The 19,006-nt window shown below is 44.1% G+C and overlaps 1 protein-coding gene across 2 annotated transcripts; it reads left to right on the top strand.

Moving 5' to 3' along the window:
• Nucleotides 1-556: 556 nt before the first annotated feature.
• On the top strand, nt 557-18,733 carry tnfsf12 (TNF superfamily member 12). Of its 2 annotated transcripts, XM_057853826.1 has the most exons (6): nt 557-998; nt 4,269-4,350; nt 9,204-9,260; nt 9,361-9,384; nt 9,448-9,575; nt 14,085-18,733. In XM_057853826.1, the coding sequence occupies exons 1-6, from the start codon at nt 825-827 to the stop codon at nt 14,358-14,360; spliced, it is 741 nt and encodes a 246-aa protein (XP_057709809.1). In that variant the 5' UTR covers nt 557-824; the 3' UTR covers nt 14,361-18,733. The 2 variants fall into 2 exon arrangements, with proteins under 2 accessions (XP_057709809.1, XP_057709810.1); XM_057853827.1 differs by lacking the exon at nt 9,204-9,260.
• Nucleotides 18,734-19,006: the final 273 nt, after the last annotated feature.

The following is a 19,006-nucleotide window of genomic DNA, read 5'->3' as shown; positions in this document are numbered from 1 at the left end:
TTTTCTTTGTAGCGATTATTTATCATCTAAAGTATCGGGGGAAATGCAACAGTAACAAAAAAAAAATACAATTAAGCGATAGCTATGAGTTATATATCTGTGACCTATTTACAGACACAATTTTTTTTCATCGTGACGTAATTTGTTAAAAAGTTTAGAATATGCGAGTGAATTTTTTAAAAAGTTATTTTCCTTTTTTAAACATTAGAAAACAATTATTCTGGAAAATACGGTACTTTATTCATTAAGTTTCATATAATACGTATATGTGTGTGCGAGTGTGTAAGTGTACATACATTCATAGATGTAAATAACCTCTTTTATTCTTATAATATGATATTTAGAACAAGATTTAAAAATCCGCGATGCACTGAGGGCGCGAGAGTTGAGCCAGAAGTAGAGAGGGATTACTGTACAAAAAACATAGCTTATATTCTGACGCCCTCGTGTGGTCACTTCTGGAACTGTTACTCATCGCGTCAAATTAATTGATGAAAAAAAGAAAAAAAAGGGGGAGGACTAGGCTCTCGTTGTCAGATCTCCACTTGGGAGCCCCCCCAGTTGGTGCTCATGCGCGCGCAGTCTCGTTAGAAGGAAGAGGGGGGACCCCCCTTGCTCCCCCCCACTAGCGGCCAGCGAGAGTAGCCCAAAGGGGGAAGCGAGACGCTGAGCGTCGGATGCAACAGTTGCTGGGATGCGACGCACCATTTAGCCGGCCACGCGTGTTGATCCAGCCAGAGGGGGGGGGGGCGCCTCCAGTCTGGAGCGGATGGCGCAGCACCACCGCGGGATGAGCGGCGGCCACTGAGTCAGCGGAACTCAGCATGCATCGGATCGCCCCGCGGCGGCGCAAGCTCCGGCTCCGGGCGCTGTGGGCTGCGCTGGCCCTGCTGGCCATGTCAGTGGCCGCCTGCAGTGCGCTCTTCACGGCTTGGACCTGGCGCCAGACGCGGGACCTGTCCCAGTCCTTTCACATCCTCCAGGAGCGCCTCGAGCAGGTCGGACCCAAAACATCTAAATTATCAGCGACGGCGTTTTTTTTCCCCTCTTTTTTTTTTGTCTTATTTTTTTTCCTCCTTCGCTTAAAGTAGTTATGCAACTTAACTCGTGCATGCGGTTACGGGAAGCATCGTGGGGGATGTGTGGTGTTTTTTAAATGCACACTTCCCACTCTCCAACCCACGCTTTTATTGTCTTTTGTTAAACCCCAAAAAAAAAAAAGAATAATTTGAGTCTTTCCGGTAAACTGTGTGTTGCTCTTGTTTTTTAAATTATTATTTGATTATTGTTTGGCTTTTTTCCCCTCTACTAACTGCAAAACTAAATTTCCTTAGCTTGGTGCTCTGACATTTCACATTTTAGCATCTTTGAACAAACCTGCAGCACTCAGACGTCTCATATGGATAAAGGATAGCTGCGTTCTGGTTTAGCCCACATAAGGCTGTAAGTTGTTTCAGCTAATATATGTTTGCGTATCTATTTGTAATTAAGTTTAGAGCTACAGTGTTATGAAAAAGTATCTGAACCTTTTGGAATTTCTCACATTTTTGCATAAAATCACCACCAAATGTGAGATGAATATAGTGTATGCTTTAACTAAAACCACCCAAACATTTATAGATTTTCATATTTTAATGAGGTTAGCAATGCAAACAATGACAGACAGGGGAAAAATAAGTAAGTGACCCTTCTGCCTAAGGAGACTTAAAGAGCAATTGAAACCAATTTTTAACAAACATTTAAGCTGCCATGCCCACTATAAAACACACACCTGGTAAGAAATGTCTTCATGAGAAGCTTTGTCTGACGTGCATCATGGCTCGGTCAAAAGAGCTGTCTGAATACCTGCGATCAAGGACTGTTGATTAGTATAGAGCCGGGAAAGGATACAAAACCATCTCTAAAAGTCTGGATGTTCATGAATCGACAGATAGAGAAGTTGTCTTCAAATGGAGAGAGTTTGGCAATGTTGACACCAAGAGTTCAGCGCAGAATACTCACAGAGGTCAAAAAGAACCCTAGAGTGTCTAGACTTACAGAAATCACTGGCACAGTCCAATATCTCTGAGCACACATCAACTATATGGAAAACTATGGCCAAGAATGGTGTTCATGGGAGGACTCCACGGAGGAAGCCACTGCTGTCTAAAAAAAAACATTGTTGGTTGTTTAATGTTGGCAAAAAGACACTTGGACACTCAACAAAAGTTTTGGCAAAGATGAAGCCAAAGTTGAATTATTTAGGAGTAACACACGATGTCATGTGTGTAGAAAAAATGGAACAGCTCACCAACATTGATACCTCACTCTCCCCTGAAGCATGGTGGAGGCAGCATCATGATTTGGGGCTGTTTTGCTACCTCAGGGCCTGGACAATTTGCAATTATTAATGGAACAATTCATTCAAAAGTTTATCAGGATGCGTCTCTGAAAAAGAGGATGGATGCTGCAGCAAGACAATGACAACAAAACATAGAAGTAAATCAACTTCAGAATGGCCAAGTCAAAGTCCAGACTTGAACCCCATTGAGATGCTGTGGCATGACCTACAGATAGCGATTCATGGCAGACATCGCAGGAATCGGACTGAACTACAGCAGTTTTGTAGGGAAGAATGGGCCAAGATTAGTCTGGATTGAGGTGCCAGACTGATCTGCAGCTACAGTAAGCGTCTGGTTGAAGTTATTGCTGCCAAAGGGGCCCACAAAATATTAACCGTGATGGTTTACTTACTTATTTTTTCCCCCTTCTGTCATTGTTTGCATACTTTCCCCATTAAAATATGAAAACCTATAAATGTTTGGGTGGTTTTAGTTAAAGCAGACACTGTTTTTTCATCTGTGTGATTTTGACAAAGATCACATTTGATGGTGATTTTAAGCAGAAATGTGAGAAATTCCAAAAGGTTCAGATACTTTCTTCATACCATTTTGGATGTTACTGCTGCATCTCAACGGCGTAGGTTTGCAAACTAGGACACACTACCAACTTTTCAGCATGCTCAAATTGTCCCCCACAAACTTTTTATCAACCTTATTTGCATGTTATAATGAGTTCAGTTATATAGATAATTGAGATTGCCTTCCCATATGTTATAAGAATACAATTGACCCTACCATTATTAAGTGAATTATTTTCATAATGTTCAGACTTATATTTACCCCTTTTTCACTTGCTGAATGTGCTAGTCCACCCCCCAAACTCGCATTTGATTGGCTGATGACTTGACCCCCTCCCCCCCACACACACACCCAACGAAAATACGTCACCAACATGCTGCCTCATTCGCCCCCTTCAAAAAGGAGGGATATTAGTTTTTTTTTTAGCCAGCAGCAGCCTCTGTAAGTAGTGTAAAAAGATGTCAATGTTATGTAGGTGGGGAACACACCACTAATTTTGCTCCTGAAATTTTGCTACAACCTGCATCAGAGTTTGCATAACATTAAACTGTGTGAATTTGCTAACCTGCAAACTCGAGTAGATAGCTGCTTAGAGAGAAGTTTGTATGTATTTTTTGCTGTTAACGTTAAATAAACTGTGAGAAATGTAGTGAACCAAGGTTAAACCCTTTCTACCCAATTTTTGTTTTTGTTTTGTTTATGTGGTCTTAACCCAACACTTGGTACCTTTTCAGTTTTGGTCGATTTTTAGCGGAGCTGGTGGACAAAAGCAGTAGTTTTTTGAGGACTGCGTTTCCCATGAGGACCAGCGCATGAACGCATAGTGTCTTCCTCAATACAGATTTATTGTGCAATGATCAGTTAGCCTATAAATTAATTAGGATCATATTCGTGAGATTTGCAGCCCTGACCCGTTTTTATCTGTTTGGTCTTATTAATCTCCCGTCCCTAGCAAAAAGTGTACATGCATGTTATGCTGTTATATCGTCCCTATCAATGTTGAGCCCGAACCTAAACCCGTGCTGCATCTATACACTGAAATGGTCAATGTTGACCTCTTCACATGAAAATCTGACATGTTGCCATCTGTGACAAATGCTAACAAATTTTTCCTTAATACACCTCCAGGCAAAAAAACAAACAAACCAAAAAATGATGACGTGAGCATTTTTTGAATGCTTCCAATCAGACTTGAGTGTTGTTGGCATGCACAAAAAGCGTGCCCCGGGGGGGAAAGAGACGGTAGCTGTCCGACCCCCGCCGAGCATTTCAAACTCTTTCCCAGAAAGACTCGGAGAGTGAGGCCAAACTTGGGGGAGCGCTTCCAAGTTGGGGATACTTGTTCACTCGTCCTTCTTTTCTGCACAGGTCAACACGCAAAGGAAGGCCATCGTGCAGCTGATTCTGGAGAAAAGAGAGCTCCTGGTGGGCCAGAGAGTCAAGCGAGACGGTACGCGCACACTCATGCACGCACACGAGCCGGCGCGGCCGCAGCTAAAAGTCGACACAGGAAGCAGTAGGCAGCTGGGACGGCTGTGGCAGAAATTACAGGTCTGACCGGAGCGGCCCAGAAAACCAGCTGGCTCGGGAACCGAGCCTCGTCGCACGCTTTTAGGCACTCAAATTGATTTCGGGGGGGTTGATGTTTTGAAAGCCACCTATCTAGTCGGTATTTATAGCGGCCCTTTTGCCTTTGAGAGCATGGGGTGCACGTCGTATGGCCCGGGGGACGGTGTAGCGCCTGCTCGGGTCTGGAAATGGGCCTAGCAAAAATCCGACAATCGTAGTTCATCCGTCGACTAAGGAGACTGACTTTTTGAATATATTGTCACAGATTTGGGCTCCACTGGGGGCAATTTCAGGGTTCAGTGAAGTCCCGGCTACCAGTTTGTGGTTTGTAGCTGTCTGCCAATTTCCACCACTTCATTTCGCTCTCTTAGGGCGCTTTCACATTAGACCAGGGGTCAGCACCCCGTGGTTCTAGAGCCCCATGCGGCCCTTTAGCGGTGCCCTAATGGCTCCATGAAGCTTTTTCAAAAATATTTGAAAATAGAAAAAGATCAGGGAGGGAAATATATTTTTAGTTTTAATATGGTTTCTGTAGGAGGAAAAACATGACACAAACATTCTTTTAAGTCATTATAATTGTAATGAAGTTAACTTTGAGGCAGCAAGGTAAAACAGAGTAGTCACGCGGTGTGTCAGTATAGGATTCACTGCAGAGAAAATAAACATTTACTGTATTTTCTGCACAATAAGGCGCGTCGCAGTATAAGGCTTCAATGAATGGCCTATTTTAAATTTGTTTCATTTATAGGGTGCACTGCATTATAAGGCGCAGTAGTAGTAGTTAAATGTAATATTGTGCCATGATTAACTACAATTGATACATATATAAGGCACATCAGAGTATAAGGCGCTCCTTCAGTGAATGGCCTACTTTAAAACTGTCTTCATATATAGGGTGCATTGAATTATAAGGCGCAGCAGTAGTAGTAGTAGTAGTAGTAGTAGTTGGCGTTGCGTTATGCATCCACAAGATGGAGCTGAGCTAAACGGAATGTTGTGCCATGATTAACTAATATTAATCCATCTATAAGGCACATCGGAGTATAAGGCGCACCTTTAATGAATGGCCAATTTTAGAACCGTTTTCATGCATAGGGTGCACTGCATTATAAGGTGCAGTAGTAGTAGTAGTGGTTGGCGTTGTGGTATGCATCCACAAGATGGAGCTGAGCTAAACGGAACGTCATGCCATGATGAACTAATATTGATCAGTTAATAAGGCACATCGGAGTATAAGGCGCACCTTCAACGAATGGCCTACTTTAAATCCGTTTTCATGTATCGTGCGCACTGCATTATAAGGCGCAGTAGTAGTAGCTATACAGAATGTTGTGCCATGATTAAGTAATATTGATTAGAGCTGAAACGAATACTCGAGCAACTCGAGTAACTCGAGTTTAAAAACCGACCCGAGTAATTTTATTGACCTCGAGGAATCGTTTAATTTTTCCAGCTCTAAGCATCACATTTTGCCCGACTACTTTTAATGCGAGACAACGCGCTGACGTCATGTGCGTAGAGGACGAAGCAATAAATACCTGCCTGCAGCCGACAGCCGCTAAAATCTACGCTCGCATGACGTTGGTAGCAGGTAGCGTCTGATGCTACGGTGGTAGCAGATAGTGGCTGATGCGTCTCTTAGATATCATTTATATATAACAAGATGCGAAATGACAGAGTCGGCTGCATTAGTAAACAGACACCATGTTAAAGCAGTATTATTTAATCTGTGAAAACATAGCGCTGTAGAGTGATAAGGGTGTAAAATAAAAACTTAATATTGCTAATTGTCAATTTTAGCTTAGTAGTCATTGCTGGATAAAACCACGAGTAGCACTGGTCCCTAATGTGATCCAATACAGCAGGTATCATATATTTATATTGAAAACAGAAAAAACTAAAAATTCTATCAGGACTTACAGTTTAGACTAACTTAAAACTTTTAGAACCTTAAAATAGCTTGACACAAATGGAAATTCAATTGAACCAAGTGGGAAAAACACCTAACTTTTAAGTGATGTGTGTTATCAAGCGTCATGACATTTTTAGGTAAGAAATATACATATATTTTTATAAGAACTTGAAGTTTTTTGAGTGAAAGCAGTGAATTAGTCTTTTATTTTTTATTCTAGTCACATCTGAGATGCAATTGTTGGCTGTTTTCAACAATGTACATCGAAAATAAAGACATTAATTGACTGAAAATGTTCAATATTAGATGAAATGTCTTGTTTTCTCATGTATATTTATAATTGCTCTTTTCCTAAGAAAAAATGTTTTATCCGATTACTCGCTTAATCGATGAAATTTTAAGTCGATTACTCGATTAGTAAAATATTCGATAGCTGCAGCCCTAATATTGATCCATATATAAGGCACATAGGAGTATAAGCCGCACCTTCAATGAATGGCCTAGTTTAAAACCGTTTCCATGTATAGGGTGCACTGCATTATAAGGCGCAGTAGTAGTAGTAGAGGTTGGCGTTGTGTTATGCATCCACAAGATGGAGCTGAGCTAAACGGAATGTCATGCGATGATGAACTAATATTGATCAATAAATAAGGGACATCGGAGTATAAGGCGCACCTTACATGAATGGCCTATTTTAAATCCATTTTCATGTATCGGGCGCACTGCATTGTAAGGCGCATTACTAGTCGTAGTAAAAGTAGTGGTTGGCGTTGTGTTATGCATTCACAAGATGGAGCTGAGCTAAACATGCCATGATGAACTAATATTGATCCATTTATAAGGCACACTGGAGTATAGGGCGCACCTTCAATGAATGGCCTATTTTAAATCCATTTTTATGTATCGGGCGCACTGCATTATAAGGCGCAGTAGAAGTAGCAGCTATACAGAATGTTGTCCCATGATTAAGTAATATTGATCCATATATAAGGCACATCGGAGTATAAGGCGCACCTTCAATGAATGACCTATTTTAAATCCGTTTATATGTATAGGGCGGACCGCATTATAAGGCGCAGTAGAAGTAGTAGTAGTAGTGGTTGGTGTTGCGTTATGCGTCCACAAGATAGAGCTGAGCTAAACGGAATGTCAAACTGATGAACTAATATTGATCCATATATAAGCAGTGTTGTTAATCTTACTTTAAAAAAGTAATTGATTACAGTTACAATTTACTTATCCCAAAAAGTAATTGCGTTAGTAACTCGGTTATCTGAATGTAAAAGTAATTAGTTACTTGGCAAAGTAACTGGTGATAATTTTTTTCAATTTTATTTTTTATTTTTATTTTATTTTTTTAATTTTTTCTCAAAAATTTTTTTTAAAAAAGTCCCACAATGCGAAGTTTAAAAGGTTTTTGGGACAATTGGCCCTAGCCCAATTCTTTACCCTAAACTTAACTAGACACTGGGGTATTGCGGAACTTGCGATAACTAGATAGTAACCTTTGCTATGTGTGGAAGTCATTTAATGTTCTGAATCAATCGTTAAAGTTAGTAAAATTGCTTCCGTTATTGCATGAGTTCCCTTCTGTCTACTTTTGACGTGTAAGTTTTAAAACTGTTTCATCATTCATAGATAGATTTAAGTCAAGATTTTGCCGATTTATGAGCATTTTAGATAAAAGGTTACTTAGGTTCCCTAGGAAGGTTCTCTACAACAGAGCTTTCCGAAGAGGTGTGCTGCTTTAAGATGGCGGCTGTATACTAACTACTTCTTTAGATATGTTGCTATTGCCATCGTGTCTGTCATTTGTATCTAGTTCTACAATATATGATTTCTACCGTAGCATTATGTAGGCGTAGTTTGTAGGCTATCGGCTACATTATTGGAGCTACCTAGCATCGCGTTTGCAGCGGCGTCTTCCCCACTCCTGCTCTGCTCTCTCGTCTCCGTGAGTCCGTCTCTCTCAGACTTTTCTCGCGTCCACCAGCATAGTAACGCACGCCTTTCCCGCCTCAGTAATGGTAATGGCGTTGCCAAAATGAGAAAAGTAATTAATTAGATTACTCACTACTGAAAAAAATAACGCCGTTATATTCTAACGCCGTTATTAACAACACTGTATATAAGGCTAATCGGATTATAAGGAGCACTGTGTTTTTGAGAAAATTAAAGGCTTTCAGGTGCGCCTTGTAGTACGGAAAATACGGTAATCGTAAAGGCTGTATTCGTAGCCAATTTAGCCATTTTGATAGTAGGCTAATATAGCTAATTTAAATAGATGCATCATGTGATGCCTTCATTGTTAGGCCTCTCACTTTTATCTCACTTTTGAATGGATGTATAAGATCCAAGCTGGACATAAATGGAGTTAGCGTCTAGTTGCATTCACAAGCGAAGCAAGGTGCACCTTAAGCAGATTGAGACCCACGATTTTTGAGCGGACCACAGTTCGTTTGTTTGGTCCGAACTCGAGTTCTGGTGCGCGTTCGCGTTTACAAAACGAAGCGGACTATCTAAGAAAAAGAACTCCGAACAGTGCTAGTGTGAAAGCGCCCTTATTCTGTTGACATTGGATGCTTTTGTCTATTTTGGCTCCCCCGCGAGCGGCCGGCACGCTCCGGCGATGAAAAGAGCAGTTTTGAGGAAATCTATGAAAAGCACGTGACGGAAAATCCTTCGGCCATCTGCTAAACGCGTTAAGACGGCGGCCGACGAGATGGGCGGCAAACGGGCGGCGTGTCGGGAGACAGATTGGCATGTGGGACCGCAGTGGTGTTTTCTTTGTCGCGCTCACGTTCTGTCTGCCCCCAAAAAAGGGGGGGCCCTGCGCGGGAAGCACGGAAACGGCAAGAAAGCGGCGTCTCATTTCGAGAGTAAGTGGCCCGGCAGATGCCTCGTCTCACGTTAGCTTCTGCAGAAAGCATCACCCCCCCCCAAAAAAAGCCTTAATGACTCTCCTTTCCCTCTCCGCAGTCACCAAAGTCTCCTCGCAACAAGGTAAGCCGACCGAGAGATACGCCGCTAGTTGCTTGTCCGAAGTGACCCTTGCTGTGATGTCAGTGGGAGAAGGCGGCGTGATCAAAGGCTGGGAGGAGCGCGTGCTCAACATGAGCAAAGCGGTCAGCTACGACAAGGAGGAAGGCACCTTCATCGTGGAGAAACCGGGCGTTTACTTCCTCTTTTGTCAGGTACCTGCAGGGTAGTTCAGGGGAGTTCAGAATTTTTTACATTAGGATTACCCGCAAGGGTTTTTTTGTACGTTCCGTAGTACACTGCTGGCCAAAAGTATTGGCAGCCCTGCAATTCTGTCAGATAATGCTCAATTTCTCCCAGAAAACGATTGCAATTACAAATGCTTTGGTAGTATCATTGGGTTTCCTACAATGTTCTGCAGGAATTTTAGACCATTCTTCTTTGGCCAACTCCTCCAGGTCTCTGAGATTTGAAGGCTGCCTTCTCCAAATTGCCATTTTCAGATCTCTCCACAGGTGTTCTGGTCTGGACTCATTGCTAGAAGTCTCCAGTGCTTTCTCTCAAACCATTTTCTAGTGCGTTTTGGGTCATTGTCCCATGACCTCTGAGGGAGACCCAGCTTTCTCACACTGGGCCCTACATTATGCTGAAAAATTTGTTGGTAGTCTTCAGACTCAGGGTCAGAAGTGGGGTCTTCCTGGGTATCCTACTATAGAGTCCCTTTTCATTCGGACACCAACGGATAGTACGGGTTCACACTGTTATACCCTAGGACTGCAGGACAGTTGAGGTTCTTTATCCACCATCCGCACAATCGTTCATTGAAATCTACTGTCAATTTTGCCCTGCGAGCGGCCTTGAGAGCAGATCAAGGGCAAAAGATACAGCCATCTGCGCGGGTCTCCCAAGGAGAAGGGAGGGGTAGGGTAAGGGTGTTGGGGAAAGGAAAGGAAAATTATAATCAAATTAAGCCGAATAAGTAATTTAATATGTCCAAATACGGTTGGTCTTCAGTCAAATTTACGCTACTCATGGCGTAGGCGAGATCTCAGGTCCCTTAAAGGGGATGTAGCGCCCTGGGAAAATTTTGATATTCCATCATTTATCCATAAACGCATGCCTTTTGTATTCATATCATGCCACTTCGTGTAATTACACACAAGAAAATGAGAGAAATTTGGCTCGATTGTCAAGCTAAAACGACCGGCGCCCGAGATCTGGCAGATTGTGTGCGTGACGTCACGTCAAGTGAAGAGAGTGCCACCGGCCACTAGGGGGGCAGCGCCTGTCTGCATCAATATAATTCCTTCTAGTGTGGGGAGAATTAGGGGTGTTTTGAGCTGTTTATGCTGATGCATTGTGTTCGTCCTGCACATATTCCAGGTTCCCTCATGAAGAAACACCGCTCGTTGTCAATAAAAGAGAATTCAGAGTTGGCAGTGAGGGCTGTTTCTTCAACAAGAAAAAGGCTCAGTGCTTTAATACTGAATGGCGGCGATGATGGCAGTCAATTTCGTTTCTAGTTTCAGCGACGAATCCGACGTAGAAGGACGTAACGAATGTTCATCTAATGGTGACGAGGAGAGTTGCAAAGCTTTAATCGGTGTTATAGGTGACCAATTTGAGCCCAAACGAACGCCAATGCAGCGTAATGAAACGGTCATTGAGGGGAGCAATGACACTGATGAAACATCGGCAGCAGATCGTGTGGGAAACACCAATGATTTGTTTAGCATTTCTTTTTGTGAAGCTGATACACCGTGACTGCAAAATAAAGGAATGCATAGAATAATTATAATTTATTGCGCTATCATAGCTTTTCGCTCTGCCAACAGACACAAATATGAACGGGATCAGAGGATTTGTTCTATATATTTTACGAACGATCATTTATACATGTGTCGAGTCCTGTATCCAAAGGCGTGACATTTTTTTTTATTAATTATAAAAGAGTACTCACTCTGGCCATTTCAAGCTTGGCTGCTCCCTTCTTTGCGTAGCTTTAGCCTCCTTTAGCAGTCATCGTCTCTCTCTTGATATCTCGGGACATTTAGGTGGCTGTGCATCTATGGTCGGCACCGCATCTCCTTTGAGCAGCAATCTTTTAGCAAAACCCGATTTCTCTTGTCCATAGTTCGAGAAGCTTTCAGTTGGAAAATGCGCACCACAGAAAAGCGTGCCGGAGGCTGTGTCTAGAAAATTAGCCCTCTTTGCACGGACGAACTTTACCCATTTTCTGTGTAGTCCAGCTTTTTTTTTCGCGTTCAGGAACTCATGGATACTATATTCCGATAAACAACTATTTGTACACCACATAGCACAGCAGTTTTGAACCATTGTTGTGATGTTTTGGTCAAACAAACCCCAACGCTACTCTCTCGTCGTTAAAAAACAATGGCACCTAGCTCCGCCTCGACTTTCAATCACTTGTCGTGACGTCGCCGCCCCATTCGGCTGTTTCCGGAACACTTTCGGTATTGTTCGTCATTTTCGATCTATTTTCGATAATTGCTCATTAATGTGATTGATTTTTTTGTTAACTTTATCAATATTTGTTATCTTGGCGCATAACGGTTCTATTGATGTCTCACACCCCCTTTGCCGAAACATCCCCTTTAAGTTTTGCCAATAGTCGCGGTCTGCCTCAACAGTTCCGTAACCTGGCGCTAGACAGCATCCACTTTTCTGTTTTGGGTCATTGTCCTGCTGGAAGACCCATGACCTCTGGGGGAGACCCAGCTTTCTCAGACTGGGCCCTACATTACGCTGAAAAATTTGTTTGTAGTCTTCAGACTTCATAATGCCATGCACACGGTCAAGCATTCCAGTGCCAGAGGAAGCAAAGCAACCCCAAAACATCAGGGAACCTCCGCCATGTTTGACTGTGGGGACCGTGTTCTTTTTTTTTCTGGTAACTCTGTCTACTTTTGTCTCATCTGACCAGAGAACATTCTTCCAAAAAGTTTTTGTCTTCCTCAGGTAAGTTTTGGCAAACTCCAGCCTGGCTTTTTTATGTCTCTGGGTCAGAAGTGGGGTCTTCCTGGGTATCCTACCATAGAGTCCCTTATCATTCCGACAAGGACTTGAGAAGCAAAATTGGGCAATCTCAAGGCTACAAGTCCATCTCCAAAGACCTGAATGTTCCTGGGTCTACCGTGTGCACTGTCATCAACAAGTGTAAAGCCCATGGCACTGTGGTTAACCTCCCTAGATGTGAACGGAAAACAAAAATTGACGAGAGATTTCAACGAAAGATGGTGCAGATGGTGGAAAAAGAACCTCCACTAACATCCAAACAAGTTCAAGCTGTCTCGCAGTCCAAAGGTACAACAGTGTCAACCCGTACTATCTGTCGGCGCCTGGATGCAAAGGGCCTCTACGGTAGGATACCAAGGAGGAACTCACCTCTGACCCAGAGACATAAAAAAGCCAGGCTGGAGAAGGCCAAAAATGCTTTGAAAGAATGTTCTCTGGTCAGATGGGTTTTTGGGAAAAGGCATTAACATAGAGTTTACAAGAAAAAAAACGAGACCTTCAAAGAAAAGAACACGGTCCCCACAGCCAAACATGGTGGATGTTCCAATATGTTTTGGGGTTGCTTTGCTACCTCTGGCACTGGACTGCTTGACTGTATGCGAGGCATTATGAAGTCTGAAGATTACCAACAAATTTTGCAGCATAATGTAGGACCCACTGTGAGAAATCTAGGTTTCCTTCAGAGGTCATGGGTCTTCTAGCAGGACAATGACCCAAAACACACTTCAAAAAGCACTGGAAAATGTTTTGTGAGAAAGCACTGGAGACTTCTAGCAAGACCTGAATCCCATAGAAACACTATTTTTTTTTTTTTTTTTTTTTTTACCATCCCACTTGATTGTTCATTTTCCCAATAGTTATTGTCGATTGCGGCTATTTGTTCGTTATGTCGATTAAATCCAGGAGATTAGTTCATAATTCAGTGGTTAGTTTATTCAATTGATTCGATCCAGAAGATAGGGAATAGCTGAGGACCGATGCCAGGCCGTGTCCGCCACCCCCTTTCCTCAACTTAATCCTCGTCGCGGTTTTCATTCCTTGCTGCCTTCCGACGAACATTCATCTCAACGTTGCGCAGCTTCGTAGTAAGTTGTTGAGGCTGACATTAACTCCAGCGATAGCATTGACCGCAGTAGTTTCCAATTCCTCCGATCTCTATTGGCTATCCGACACTTTGATGATGTTCCGACGAGTCAAGTGTGCTCAAAGCCCCTGCAGAACAATCACAGCCAGCAGCACAACAAAAGGATAAACATCCTCGATGTCTTCCACTTCCCATCTACCCCAGCTATCCTCCACATATCCAGACTTGAAAGTGTTTCTCGGGCAGGCGCGTTGTCCAGGTTCTGATCGCATTGTAGAAAAGATCTTGTCCAGGGGACTCAGTGACCAATTGAGCAGTTCCATGTCGTTGCAGAATGTATTTCGTCTAAAGGTTGTGCTACCAAGTATTAGGCTATGGGTGCCAATACTTTTGTCCTGCCCATTTTTGGACTTTTGTGTAAAATGATAATGATTTCATTTTTTTTTCATTCTCTTTTGTGTTTTTTCATTGCAAGCTTAATAAATAAAGATATTACGACCAAAGCATTTGTAATTGTAATCATTTTCAAGCAGAAATTGAGCATTATCTGACAGAATTGCAGGGGTGCTAGCACTGTAGTACTGCAGCTCTTTGTCTTCCGCAGGTTCTGTTCAACGAGCAGGAGTCGCAGTACGTTAAACTTGACGTGGTGACGGGCGGCCAGAGGCCTCAGAAGCTGCAGTGCATGGAGGGCTACGGGACCACGCCGTCGGCGGGCCCGCACCCGTCGCACTTCCTCAAGCCCTGCCAGGTCTCTGGGCTCCTGCGCCTGGACAAAGGCGCCCGACTGCACGCCGTCACCGGCCCTTCCTTCCGCCTGCACACGGTGGGCAACCCTTCGGCCTCGCCTCACGTCTTCAGCATCTTCAAAGTCAACTGAGGGCCCCCCCGGGCGGGGGGCCACCCCACCTTGAAGCTTTTCTCCAGCGCCTGCATACGGACGCTGTTTTGGGGATACGGAAACGGGAAGCCGTCGACAAACTGGAAACTTTTTCCACATCGCTGGGACGTGAATTGTTTTCGCTCTTTTTTTCCAACGTCAAATTGAACTGTTTCATCTTTTTTTATAGTCGTCCCTTCTCTTTCTTTTCCTGGCTCTTTTTGAGGGAAATGACAGAGACGCCAGAGACCACACCATGAGTTTTTGTTTTTCTCCTTTTTCTAAAAACTCAAACACAAACGAACATTTAAGCTCAATTCTGTATACGCGCATAAATACTCGCAATAACATCCGAATTTTTCCATCCTTCTGGCAGTCCGATACGCATAATAACTTGGAAGCCCATGAGAAGGAACATTCCAATCATGTTTTTCCCCGTGCGGCAAGTACGCTAATGGAGAATCACGGGCCGGCCGGCGTGCCAGCCACGATGGCCGCCGCCGCCGCTCTTGCGCAACCCAAACAAGTGTGTTTATTTCCAGCCGCGGTTTCAAAGTCGTTTTTGTGGCCTGGCCGCACGGCAAACTCGGGCACGCCACATGTTGCAGAAAGTCACCATTTTGATCCTTTTTTCATTTCCTCGGGACATTTTCAAATAAGCCTGCCCCCCTCCCCCTTATTTCCCTCCCGTCAGCAACGCACACTCAGACTTAAGCCGCCCTCTCCATTTTCACTTCCTCAATATGAAGAAGCTGGAACACCTACATTTACGCACACACATCCTCGCTTATTTCGATAAAGGTCAAATACTTTACGAGAAAGAGTACGCGAGAGCCTTTCGGGGGGGGGGGGAGCAAATAAAATACGTCCAACGCAGTCAATGGGTCATTTTATTCTCGGCCGTTCAGACAAAAAAAATATTGAGAAGGCGTTTTTTTTTTCATATTGGATTTGGTTTTATTACAAAGAAAGAAAGAAAAAAAACAAACAAAAGGAGATGCATCTTTTTTTTTTTGTAAATACTTTCATTGCCGGCCAACATTTGATGTCTGCGCTGACAAAAGATTACAAAAGGACAAACAAAGCAAAGTGCTTGTGTTATTTTTTTTTTGTGTGGGGGGGGGTGTGGGGAGCGTTTTCATCCTTTTTCATTCACTTTGGAGCTTTCAATAAGGCATTTTTCTTATTTCATCATATATAACAATGTAATTACTGTGTAATTACTGTGTAATTACAATGTAATTGTAATTACCCTGTAATTATAATTACTGGACTTTTTTTAATGTACAGTGAGGGGCAGAAGTTTATGCGCCCCTTGTGATTTTTGCAAGTTCACCCACTTAGAAAATTGGTCGAGGTCTGAAATTTCAATCATAGATGGATTTCCATTCATAGAGACATAATCTATCCATCCATCATCTGCCGCTTAATCCGGAATCGGGTCGCGGGGGCATCAGCTTTAGCAGGGAACCTCAGACTTCCCTCTCCCCAGTCACTTCAACCAGCGGGATCCCAAGGCGTTCACAAGCCAGCCGAGAGACAAGGTCCTGGGTCGTCCCTAGGGCCTTCCACCAGTGGGACATGCCAGGAACACCTCTCAAGGGAGGCGTCCAGGAAGCATCCAAACCAGATGCCTGGGCCACCTCAACTTGCTGCTCTCAACGCGGCGGAGTAGCGGCTCAACAGTCCCTCCCGGATGACCGAGCTTCTCACCCCATCTCTAAGGGAGAGCCCGGACACCCTGCGGAGGAAACCCATTTCGGCTGCTTGTTCTTTGGGTCACGACCCACAGCTTGTGACCACAGGTGAGTGTTGGAACGTAGATCGACTGGTAAATCCAGAGGTTCGCCCTTTGGCTCAGCTCCTTCACCACTACAGACCGGTGCAGAGTCCGCATCATTGCAGACACTGCACCGATCCACCTGTCAATCTCCCGCTCCCTCCTACCCTCACTCGTGAACAAGACCCCAAGATACTTGAACTCCTCCATTTGGGGCAGGATCTCATCCCTAACCCGCCGAGGGCACTCTACACACAACTCGGATTTGGAGGTGCTGATTTTCATCCCAGCCCCTTCACACTCGGCTGCGGACCACTCCAGTGAGAGTTGGTGGTCTCCACTCTGGATGCTTGGTTGAGAAGCCAATTGTGCGATTATGACTGAACATCTCTAAGTCAGAATCCCACCTTGCTGCTTCAACCAGCTCCTCCGGCGGGATCCCAAGGCAAACAGAGAGACATGGTCTCTCCAGTGTGTCCTGGGTTGTCCCCGGGGCCTCCCGCCGGTGGGACATGCCCGGAACACCTCTCCAGGGAGGCGTCCGGGAGGCTTCCAAACCATAAGCCCGAGCCACCTCGACTGGCTCCTTTCAACGCGGAGGAGTAGCGGCTCGACACCGAGAGGTTCGCCTTTTGGCTCAGCTCCATCTTCACCACTACAGACCGGTGCAGAGTCCGCATCACTGCAGACGCTGCACCGATCTGCTTGTCAATCTCCCGGTCCTTCCTACCCTCACTCGTGAACAAGACCTCAGATACTTGAACTACTCCACTTGGGGCAGGATCTCATCCCCAACCCAGAGATGGCACGCCACCCTTTTCCAGCTGAGGACCAGGGTCTCAGATTTGGAGGTGCTTCAAAATCGGCTGTGAACCATTCCAGTGAGAGTTGGAGGTCTCCCCTCTGGATGCTTGGCTGAGGAGCCAATGGTGCGGGGCTACCATCTGTGGGACTATGACTGAACGCCTAAGTCAGAATCCCGCCTTGCCACGACGATACCGTAGCACCGCAGGACTCCGGTGAGACAGAATAATCAATCCGGAACTCACACTGTCAGGTTTTTTTAATAATTTATTTGTAATTTACTGCGGTTCATAAGTATTTATACCCCTGAGAAAATCAGAGCTAATATTTAGTGCCGAATTTAGTGCCCTCAAAGCATGATGCAACCACCCCCATGCTTCACAGTAGGGATGGTGTTCTTGGGATGGTACTCATCATTCTTCTTCCTCCAAACACTATATCCCTTTTTTCACACATATAGAGATCAGACACTTTCTGTAGTTCTTTACCAGGTTTTCATATATGGAAACAGGGATTTTGGCCCATTCCGCGCTTCGGATCATTGTCATGTTGGAAGATCCAGCCACGACTCATCTTCAAGTCTCTGAGTGAGGGAAGGCAATTGTGGCTCAAAATCTGACGATACATTTCACCATTCATCCTCTGGTTTATACAGTACAGTCGTCCTATGCACTTTGCCAAAAAGCAGCCCCAAAGCATGAGGTTTCAACCTCTGTACTTCACAGTGGGGATGGTGTTCTTTGGATTGTACTCATCCTTCATGAAAGTTTGTACCAAAAAGTTGCGACCTTGATCTCATCCGACAACATGACTTTCTCCCATGACCCTTCTGCATCTTTCAGGTGGTCCCTGGCTAACTTCAGACGGGTCTTCACATGTACTGGCTTCGACCTTCTGAGCAAGGCATGATTTTTAACCATTACACCCTAGTGTTCTACTGACAGTAGCCTTTGAAACTGTGCATTCAGCTCTCAGACCTTATTCAGACCTCTACCAATTTTCTAAATAGGTGAACTTGCAAAATCACAATTGGTTCAAAAACTTCTGCTCCTCACCGTATATCCTCCAAACCGCAGTTGTAAAACCGAGGCAAAGGTTTGATCCTGGATATGATACGTAAAAACAAAAAAGGCAACAATGATGAACAACTCAAACGTGAGCGTGGCAGGGAATGTCGGCTAATACTGACTTGTTTGCGAACCCTCGGAAACATTCATAGGGAGCTTGCTGATAAAAAGTTATCGAACTGTACACTGTGTGGACGCCGTCGCCAGAATTTGCATGCAGCTCTGAGCGGCGAGATGCTGCCGGGTGCGCACAGGGGGGTGTGGAGGCTCATTGAGGAGTATTATGGTTTGAGGCAGAACAAAGAAAGTTAGGAGAACCAACTGCAACTGTACATGAAAGGCCACACTGAAAAGAAAGACTGAGGGACGACCAATGCATTTAACGTGGAAGGGTTGGCAAGTCAAGAAAATACAAATAGTCCCCAGGTTACGAAAGAGTTCCGTTCCTACGCCGGCGACGTAAACTGAATTTCTACGTAGGTCGGAATAAACCCTTTAAAAATTTGGCCCACATAAGGCTGTAAGTTGTTTCAGCTAATATATGTTTATGTATGCATTTGTACTTAAGTTTAGAGCTAGAGTGTTACGGAAAAAGTATCTGAACCCTTTGGAATTTCTCACATTTCTGCTTAAAACCACCATAGAATGTGAGGTAATCTTTGTCAAAATCACACAGATGAAAAAACAGTGTCTGCTTTAACTAAAACCACCCAAACATTTATAGGTTTTCATATTTTAATGAGGGTAGCATGCAAACAATGACAGAAGGGGGAAAATAAGTAAGTGAACCCTTTGCCTAAGAAGACTTAAAGAGCAATTGAAACCAATTTTTACCAAACAACTGCATTGCCTAATCACTGATGAGTGGTTTAAAGCTGCCCAGCCCACTATAAAACACACACCTGGTGAAAATAGTCTTGAAGTTGTCTACAAATGGAGAGTTTGTCACTGCTGCTTCTCTCCCAAGGAGTGGCCGTCCACCAAAGATGACGCCA

This window comes from Corythoichthys intestinalis, chromosome 13, assembly GCF_030265065.1.
Source record: "Corythoichthys intestinalis isolate RoL2023-P3 chromosome 13, ASM3026506v1, whole genome shotgun sequence".
Classification (NCBI taxonomy): domain Eukaryota; kingdom Metazoa; phylum Chordata; class Actinopteri; order Syngnathiformes; family Syngnathidae; genus Corythoichthys; species Corythoichthys intestinalis.
The sequence above is the reverse complement of the archived record's forward strand: the minus strand, read 5'-3'. Positions and strand labels throughout refer to the sequence as shown.